We start from the raw sequence: 10442 nt of genomic DNA on the forward strand, positions 1-10442 counted from the left end.
TGGTTAACTTCTTCCACACCAGATTATTCTATGCTAAAAACAGAATGGAGAGAGACATGGAACTTTCATCAAAAGGTTAAAAAAGTTCACAACACACACAATAAGGTCAGCTCTGATCAGTTTATCATTTTTATGACACCTGGCAACAAGAGTGCACCTATGCTAAAAACAGAATTGAGAGAGATGTGGAACTTTCATCAAAAGGTCAAGAAAATTCACAACACACACAATAAAGTCAGCTCTGATCAGTTTATCAATTTTATGACACCTGGCAACAAGAGTGCACAAGCATTTTAGAGAAAAAAGATAATTGCACAGATAAATGCAAGACTGCCATGATGACTTCTAAGCCTAAGCATCTTTTGTTTAAAGTACAGCTTCATTCAGCACCTTGACTGCTTGGTAAAGCAAAAAAGGGTATTTAAATCTATCTTGTAATTAACCAACACTAACAAAACCAGACTTTTTTTTTTGTTCCCCAGCCCCTTTTTTTCACCTTTTTCTTCTGTTACATGATGTATGTGCTGTTTAGCATCCACACACTTCAGGAGCAACGGGCAGTTAGGGTACTCTGGGTCCAGCACAACTTGATTGAGTGGCTGGAATTTTCCTTGCTGCTGAAAAGACACCAAAGGGATTGCAAAAACATCATTATAATGTTAAGATGCATATACACACACATAGAAATATATAAGCCTGCAATGGCTGTAGCTTCAAAATAAAAGATTTAAAGATCTTATTTTGAATGGTAACAACTAACATGTTCAGAAAGTGATTACAAAGCAAACATTATAAATATTTACTTTTAACTATTTATATTATATAAATATAGATGTCAAACCAATAAGTACCTGCAAAATGCTGAACTCTTCAGTTACTGCACTTAAAAGACCAAGTTTAAAACAGCATGGGGAGAAACTAATGTGAAGTACAGCAGGATTTTTTGGAAGATGACATAAGACACAGTAGTCAGTGCCTGCCAATAGTGTTTTAGACCCAAACCTGTTGGAGTAAACCCAGCGTCATAACTTCCATTCAAATTTTGCTTTTCCTTCCATAAAAATAAATCTCAAAGGAGCAGGGCAGCTTCTGGAACAGAGTATTAACCTTTCACCTCTGCAAAGTCAATTCCAGTTTGGCCAGAGTATATAGATATATGTAAAGTCATTTTGGCACAACTTAAAGAGCCCCACACATGACACAACCATCAAACAGATGTTGCTGTTGCCAAACAATGCATAATCACTCAGTGAGGTTTGGCACAACTGGCAGCCCTCCTTTTGGAAAGAGCCTTCAGATCATCAGTACAAAGGCTTGGTGGGCTCTCCATCCTTAGAGAGTGCATGGTCTCAGGGGCTGGAGCTGGAGTCCTCATACTGGTCAGCATGTTGAAAAACCCCACTTGGGAATACTGCTTTCATTATTAATTAGCCCTCTTGCTAGACAGTCAGAGGCTTAATAAAAGCCATCCACTGTTAAATCCAATAAAAAACAAGGAGGGGAAAAAAGCAAACAACAAAAAAAAATCCAGAGAGGATTTAAAGCTTTTTTTTGCTCCTGAAAAAGAAAAGGCACAATAACAATGGCAAAAAGAAGGTTATAAGTAAGGCTGTGATAAATTGTTTCCTGTAGGTGAACTACCTGTGCAGACCTGGCTGTGTTTTTCATGCCTGGCCTAGAAAACAATGCCCAGGGAAAGTAAAGGGCAGTGCAGGACCCTCCCTGTGCACAGTCACAGCAGTAGCTGTCCTTTACTCAGGCTGCCTCCACAGGAGAGATTTACTGCTCCCCTCATTTGGTGTGAAGCTTCCACAGGGATGCTGAATTCAAACAGAGCACAGTGCCTGGAGAACCAGCTCAACTATTCCTTGTGAAATGACTTCTTCTGGTGGGCCACCCTGAAGCAGGAACAAACCACAGCACTACAGAGAAGCTTTGCACAGGCTACGTAGGATAAATAATTTAAAAGTAATTACACAGCAATGGGTCAGTATTACAGATCTGTGGGAGGACTTTCATTTCTGCACCATGTAACAAGGGTTCACCTTCATTCCCACTTGCAATCTAAAGCAGAAAATAGCAAGCAACTTTATAGGAAATGCTCTTAGAGCAAAAACTCCTAGGATGCATAAAGTGAAATGATTGCCTCTGTGAAACAAAAAAATCCAATTTACATTTTATTTTTGCAGGCAGTTATAAACAATAAATCAATAACTCTCCCTGTATCTTTTGATACAATTCAGAAATTTGACTGAGGTTTTGTCATGCTCTTGCTAAATCAATTATGCCATTTCTTAACTATCCAACTTTTGGACAGTTGATCATCCCATTGCTGTTCTAGGATACAGTGTCTCTACAAATACTGCTTCTAAAAAGGCAATGTTCCCTTTCAAGTTCAAACTGCCACAGAAATGTCCCTTATTCCTTCCCCATAGGATCCAAATTCTTCTTTCTGTTCCCTTTCTTTCCCAGAATGACTCATCTAACTGATGCCTCAGAAAGGGCACTAGTTTGTTTTTCTCTGATGACACCTCATCATTTTAAATTCAATAGATCTGGGACAAAAAGATTCCCTGCTTCTCTTAAAAAGCAAGTGATTAGAGTTTGATGAGATTGCAAACTGACTCTTGAAATAAACCTTACTGACTTAAAAACTTGATGCAGACAAAAAGTATTTCTAGGGTGAATATTTCTGCTTTAAATGCAAATTATATTTCCATTATTATGCTTTGAAAAATTAACATAAGTTCTGTAGAAAATGAAGTCAGAAATAACATATTGTCCTGATAATTCCAGGATAAAAATAAAGCAGGCTTACCTCTTTGTCTGCCTTTATGAGGTAGTAAAGTATCAGAAACAAGGGGTCCATTGGTGTAACAAACAGCAGGCGCCCATCTAAGTGACAGACATGTAAAAGTAGACTTAGTACTAAGAGGCACAATATATTGACTTCTTTTTAGGATTTTTTCAGGAGTGTGGGCAAGGAGGCTTTTTTTTCCCCCCCAGTAAGTATCCCAATATTTTAATAAAACAGGCAGGAAAAGAATATTTGTGATTTTATATTAAAATACAGAGATCTCAATTCTCAACCCTGCCAAACGAAAGCACAAGCTCCACTGCAGGTCCATGGGCTTCAAACACTCTCAGTTTTGCCTGTTTCTGAACTATATTAAAAACAGCAAAATTGAAGCTGCCCTCTATTGGCAGACCCGGGTGTAACAGAAGCTTGTTTTTAGGAGACCAGATACATCCAGTATACTCCACGTCAAACACTGGCTGGCAGAAAAGGGAGGCAAGGCAAGAAAGGGTTTCAAGAGCTCCTTAAGTTTGAGCTGCCTCTCATCTGCATGCACTCTCCTCATAGAACAAAACAAACTCAAACAGACCAGAAAATACAGCTCAGTATGTTGTCTTCAGAGCTGCACACAAAGGAAGAACTTGGTCTCCCATTGAAACAGACACCTCTGCCCATCTGGAGCTCATTGCAGGACAATAGCTCAGTCAAGCTTTTTGTACAGTTGTAGATAATTTGAAACAATGTAACATCAAGGAAATTCACTAATGAGACCAAATAATTGATGACAATTTGACATTAATGAGCAAACTAAAAGCAAATAATTTTTTGTTGTTTTTCTAAATCGCAGGATGAAGATAATCAAAGAAAAGGAAATCCTAAAACTAACAAAGGATGGGGTGGGAAGAAGAGGGTTTGGACAAAGCCAATACCTGCTCTAGCATCTGTATTACTGCCATGATGCCTGGCCTGAGGCTCAGCAAGCATTGCTACCACTTCTAAACATGAAAGCTTGGAAAATAAAACTGGGGAAAAAGAACACTAGCCACTTTCTCAAAGCTTCAGTAGAAATGCTTTCCACTGTACCTCCAGAAAAAGGTGTATTTATTTGTTCTGCAGAGTTCAGACACACTAGAGGTGTATAAGGACCTCTGTCCTTCTCTGCAGATAACAAGGTAATTTGTTTTTTGTGCTTTAACTGCACACACACAGCTTTTTTTTTTGCCTGTTGTTCTTCCCCTGACTGTTTCAGAGATGTAGCAGCTCTAACATTCAGGAATAATTCTTCCCCCTGTATCTTTTAAAGAAAACTGAGCCATGACTCCTTAAGGCAACTGTTTCCCAAGGGCCAAAACAGAGTTAGAAAGGCCTGGGGAGAATACAATGTGGACATAATTGGGAGCAGGGAGCAGACTCAGCCTTTTGGCTCACCCCCAGATGGAGCAAGGCAAAGCTCAGACGTACTGCTTGCATTGCTATAGGCACCTGCAGAGGATGTTTAAAAGTTAACAGACACTGTGGGATAGTACCATTAAAGAAAGCACACGTCTGGTGGGGTTGCTCTTATTTATTACTACAAATGTCTTTTTTTCTAGTTCAGAAGGACAAAGGAAGCATAATTCCATCTCCTGCAGTAATACTCACTGCTTGGTCTGTGGACATGCTGCCAGAGCAGCACTACTCCAATGACATCCTTACTGTTAAAGCTGTCACAAACAGCTACAGGAGCTTCCTTCAGGCAAGCTAGGATCAGAGAATGGCTGGGGTGCTACAGAAGAGCTCCCTTCTGACAAAACACTGAAATGGCACCTTCAGACAGCACGCCTGTCCTGAGATCCCAGCACTCACCCAAGGGACCACAGAGGTAATGAAAAGAAACCAGGACCATGCATTCCAACGCTTGGAGTGCTCTGCTCAGCTAGCTAAGGCCTTCCAGCCTGCTTCCCTCCCACAGGAGAACACCTATTTTACTTGCACTGAGGACCTGCTTGTCTGATTGACAAGGCAAGCTAAGTATTACTTCAGTTTGAATACAATTGAATGACTTGCTCCCCATTCCTCAAAGACAAATGAACATCTGTCTAATTGGGGCTGCCAAAGGCAGCCTTTTAAAGAAAGACCACAAAGCCCCCAGCCCTGGTTAAATCCAGATGGCAAATGAGTGTGTCAGAAGGTGGGGATGTGATGCAGCATGGCCCAAACAACAAGGAAAACCACCTGTAAATTTACTAGAAAAGAGAGGGAAGGTCTGGGTGTGAACATTAGTTACAGTTGGGGGAAGGATACGTTGCATTACTCACCCTGTTGAACACTCTGGTCTATAAACCAGGAACGATACTCCTCCTGAAAAGCTTTTACTTCAAACAGCTGCTGTGCACCACTATTGAATAAGTAAAGGGTTGCTTCCCCTGTTGAAAAGAAATCTGGTTTGTGTTTGTAAGCCTTCACAAAAATCAAAAGAATACCCAATACGTCTGAAGAATGTGCCTTATATACATACAGACACACAAACATACACACATTCTACATAGCTCACTACAAAGAAAGCTCAGACAAAGAAAACTATTATATACAGATGTTCATTTACCAGCTCTATAAACCAAACTGAATTTGAATCAATAAATAAGATGTGTGAATAGTTCATCTTACAACACAAAGCCTTTGATCCAAACCCAAATCAAAAAGACATCAGCTTTTGTCTATGCTGAAGGGGGAAGGTGGAAAACAAGAAAATTCCTCCTCCTTCCATTGTGTTTGTCTCCCAGATATCAGACTCTGGGTTAGGGGAACAAAAGTCTCAAACTTTCACATGATAATTTGAAACCTTTTTTTTTTGGTGCATGAAAATTGACTGCCAATGACTTAGTATGAGTGGACAAATAAGGTGTAGAAGGAAAGTAAAAGAAGTTGCTTCAAAGTGCCCATCAGAATCTTGATAGTTTGGAAAAGTAAGCTCTTTATTTGAGGCCACCCCAGAGCACAGTTCTGCCATTTCACAGGAGCTCTGGCTTATAATGAAAGGGTGCTGAATCTGTTGCAAACAGGATTGGCATTTTCCCCATCTAAAAGAGGAAGATGCCAGAATTACTGAAGGGGCCACTGAAATTGGGTCAGCTGACTGTTGGCTTAAGTGGTCCTGTCTTGGTTACCAATCCATCTTCAAGCAACAGGAGCAACTACAACATGGCAGTCCTGCTCAAAAGACACAAATTACAAAGCTGCACTTTGAAAAACACTTCTTGTGGGACTTCTGAACTGCAGGCTGAACTCTATGGTCTTGGTAAGGGATAGAAATTTTGTCTTTTTTACCTGTCTATAAAAAGGACCATGCATACTTTCATTTAATGAAGTGGTTAGCATGAATCCTGCAGCACGCAGAGTACTTCAGTGCATATTTATACAAGATCTGGCATCAACAATTCATCTGTTAGACACAAACGTAAGGAAAATACATTAATAGGGTGTTCTCAGTCCTTCCATTTTAAGACTCTAGGCTTATAATAGGCTACATAACTGAAAGTTTATGTAGGTCTATAAATAAGCTCCTGTAAATTCTAAAGGAACACACCCAAGCAATCGTTGTACTTTTAGGTTTTCCCCAGAAACCTTCCTCAGGATCTCTGATTCTATAAGGTAAACTGATCTCTTCTTCAACAGAAAATAAAAGCTAATTAATAGCTAAGCTTTCAAACATGAGACAAATTTGAAAGGCACTATCATACAGAAGGTGGAAAAATATACATGGTTATATATAAGTCTGAGCAATCAAAAAACAGGTACCAGGATGAGTAGATGATTTCACATTCTGTATCTGCTGTTTATTATACTGTATTGTGAGTTTAAAATGTACCTGAAGACTTTAGTTACAATCATATATAATAGGAACATTGAATTTCAAAACAAAACCACACAACTTAAATCTACAGGAAACAAAGGAGCTTATGAAGTGAAAAAAAACACAGCATGAAACATGTTTTTCAAACAAAATGTGTTAACCCTAACAAAGACTCACTGCAAGTTTCTGTTGCAGCATCTCATACTCAAATTATTGCTTTACTCATATAATAATAACAAATCTTGAACAAAAGAACAATCTGTCTAGAAGAAACTAACTGTGGGATGGTGGTGTCATTGTATTGCCTCTATTTGCTGGTCTTGCCAATGTATTTTGAATTCAAAGTGTCTCATCATCATCTACTAATGAGAAAAGAGACATCACCACTTGGACCAGGGAAACAAGAAAATCAGATTTAAATATAAAAAGACTCAAAAAGAAGCTTGGTGAGTATAACTTGCATCACTTCTAACTCTGACTATTTATTTTATAGCATAAGATGGATGCAATGAAGCCTACATTTGGATTACAAAAAAAGCCCAGTCTCAACACCCAACACTATAAGCTCCCTAAAACTAATGCACTTCAAACCAAAACTTAAATTACACCCCTTTTTTTGTCCTGCCAATATTCCTGATGAATAAACACTTCAACCAATTAAAATCAGAAAAGAAATCCTAAATGTTTGCACAGCATGAACTATCTGGCATCCCCAGCAGTATCTTTGGCACGTGAGACTTATTATCATTAGTTCAGCTTGCAAAATAGGGATCTTTTGGTGGGGGAGGGAATCAACCAGAGCATTAAGAGGCTGGTGTCACCATTCCAAAACTTGCCTGTGCTTGGATTGCGCAGCTTTGTAAACAGAGGTTCACTGTCAGGTGTCTTAGGGGGGTCAGTAGCAGCCTCTGGAGGGGGAAAAGGAGAAAAATGATGAACTTGTAAATTGAGAAGCATTTCATGCTTCTCCCCAAGACATTCAGAATGAACTGGATTGACATTTTTTTGAAAACTCATGTCTTTTCTGCCTAAAAGTTATATATGCCTCAGCCCAAATTGATCCTACCTGATCAAGGCAGCTAAATTATGATTCCAGACTTCCTGGCACTCTCTATCTGCCACAGGAAAGATATGCACCTGGGGATGGTTTAGAGTTTGAAAACAGCTTCCTTCTAGAGAGCCTCAGGCAAGAGAGCTTGAAGTTGGACATCTCAGTGAAGGGAGATGAACTCATACGTTGCCCTGATTAGTCACAAAGATAATGAGAATGCTTTGGTAAGTTAGGGCAAGCACAGTGTGGACATGAAAAAGTTCAAAGTTCAAAAGGTAAAATATATGTGGGAAGAAACAGTGGTCCTCTAAAGCTTTCAGGAAGCCAGATTGTGAAGAAATACAGGGCAGGAGTTGTCTGAGTGGCTGTTACTTCTGTGAAAAATATGCCCATTTGTTTATCAGTTATGTACAATCTTTAAAAATGCAGAGTGCCTTTAATTGCCTCCACAGGAAAAAGAAGCTGAGAGAATACAGCACCTCTGGCTTAAGCCTCTGACAGTTGTTCTCTTTTCTGTGCCTTTAAGCAAAAAAAAGACAAAATGCAGAAGCACAAAAGTTGGATTTCTCTGTGAAATTAAAAAAAAATAAATTAGAAAGGAAACAGCTCCCACAAGGATGCTGGTTCAAGTCTGAATAAACATCAATAAGGATCCCCAGTTAATGATATCTCTCCAAGTTCTCTTTGTAGGGCAAGTCTAACTTACATTTATGAAAACAACTTCCCACATCTGAGAGGAGCAACATGACAGCATCATCTTTCTTAGCTTGCACGCTGCCAGTTCTGTCCCAATTCCTTTCTTACTGGCATTCATCAGAGCAAGGAGAGTTATTAAAGCATTTCACACACAGAACCAGTCTCCAGACCCCAGAGAATGGACTGAGAGGGATGGGGCTGATGTCTGCCTCACGGGGTTGCCCAGCAGAGCAGAGTGCACAGGCTGCACTCCTGTTCCCCAGGGAGGCTGTTGGAAGGAACACAAGTGCCACATTGCCCTTCCCCTTCCAGCAGCATCCAGGAAGTTTGCAGAAAGCACACAGTTCTTTTCTATGGAAAACAGGGAAGTAGGAACCTCTAGTACAACCAAAAATAGCTGTCTCCACTCTGGCTGAAAGCCTATCCCAGACAGAGGTGGGCTTCTCATAGGCTGCTCACTGGCACCAAAAAAGCCCCAAATAACCCTCATCCTTCACACCCACTCCTGGTTATTCAGCTATGTCACAAACAGAAATCACTCAGCTGAACACATGAGCAGGGCTTCAAAAGCAAGGGCATTTTGTGTGAAGTGTAGGAGGACAGTAAATCTTGGAGTGGTTCAGAGAATTTACAGTCATTTTCTTCCCCTGAATTTTTAGCCGAGTCTTCAGGTGGCTTGAAAAAGTGCTTTAAAAAGTTTCAATAAAAGTTGAGGGTTTTTAATGGAAAAAAAAAGTCCTTACTTTCTAACCAGACTTGCTTCATATGCTGATACATAAACACGCAGGGTTGTCAAGCTACATTTGCCCTGGCAAAGGCAAACTTCAAATTTCTAGAGCTGTGTATATTTCAGTTCTTGACCACAGTTTAACATCAGTGTATTTTTTGTTAGTTTTTGAAACACTACAGTGATTAATGACAGTGAAAGAAACACGCTGCATGTGTTTACTTTGATGTGTTTCACATGAACATGTTAAAATATACACACTAAAGGCGAGTTTCAAAAATTTAAAACAAAAAGCAAAACAAACAAAAACCCCCAAGGAACTTTCAGCTCTCACTTGCTCTGCTTTCCTCATGCACAGATTTATGAACTCTGGGAAGGGGTCCAGCTGAGCCCTGAGTTGCATCTTGTCTAACATGAACAATTAAGTGGACAATCCTTCCTAACCTAGCTGTTTGTAAGGATGTTCACATCTTTATTTAGGTGATAGCCTTTTTTCCTAAACTTCTGATCACACTGGCCCTTATTTATCTGAATTTAAACACTTCAGGAGTAGGAAAACGCTGAGCAAGGGGTTTTTGAAATTAGGTGTCCAAACCTAACTTGTGTGTGTGTTCTGGCCTTTAGCCAGGAAAGGTAACTGGATTTCTTTAATGTCATTACATTTATCAGTTCTTGTGTTTAGGCAAGGACCTCTTAGAGCTAAATAAATAAAAACTTCTTAAAAAATCAGTACTGTAGCAATTTTCTAGCAAAACTGAGAGTTAAACTAGACTTTTTTGCAACACTGGGCTAATAAGTATGCCTGCTTTGCTTAAGTTACAGTCTACTGTTCACTCACTATTAACCAAATTACACAAAACTCCATCTAAAAATGTGGGTTATGCATCCACCAGTTGCACTGGAGTCTACAGACAGAATCTCAGAAGCCTGAAGCTGAGTGAAGGAGATTACTCAAGCTTAAACAAAGCTTGCCATCATGGAGAGGAGAAAAGCTTGTCACCCTTCATGGAAGTCAGACAGACAACCAGGCAAATTCTATAAAACATATCAACAGAACAAAGTGAAAATGAACCTGCTGTCAAAGGATTTCTGGCAATAATTTCTTCCACAATGGATAGATAGGAGGCACTAATGAATCTAGCCATTAAAAAAAGTATTAGATTGTACAGCAACATGACTAAATTGGAAAAGAACATAAAATTCCCACTAAGATCTATGCAACTCCATGGATGATGCAAGGTCTGTTCACCTTTTAAGAAAAAATGCTTTGAGAATACTATATAAAACAGACAAATATCAACTTATATGGAATTCCCATGCAAAAAAGCTGCCAGCCAAG

At 39.5% G+C, this 10442-nt stretch overlaps 1 protein-coding gene across 1 annotated transcript; it reads right to left on the reverse strand.

Moving 5' to 3' along the window:
* Positions 1–496: 496 nt before the first annotated feature.
* On the reverse strand, positions 497–7646 carry LOC103772776 (ribonuclease H2 subunit B-like; the record flags this gene model as incomplete). The annotated part of the gene is made up of 4 exons (XM_008940120.1): positions 7466–7646; positions 5095–5202; positions 2819–2895; positions 497–617 (listed from the first exon to the last, which is right to left on the reverse strand). Coding segments are annotated over exons 1-4 (487 nt in total), but the record flags the coding sequence as incomplete, so codon positions are not given.
* Positions 7647–10442: the final 2796 nt, after the last annotated feature.

Source organism: Merops nubicus, unplaced genomic scaffold (genome assembly GCF_000691845.1).
Source record: "Merops nubicus isolate BGI_N331 unplaced genomic scaffold, ASM69184v1 scaffold21915, whole genome shotgun sequence".
NCBI lineage: Eukaryota > Metazoa > Chordata > Aves > Coraciiformes > Meropidae > Merops > Merops nubicus.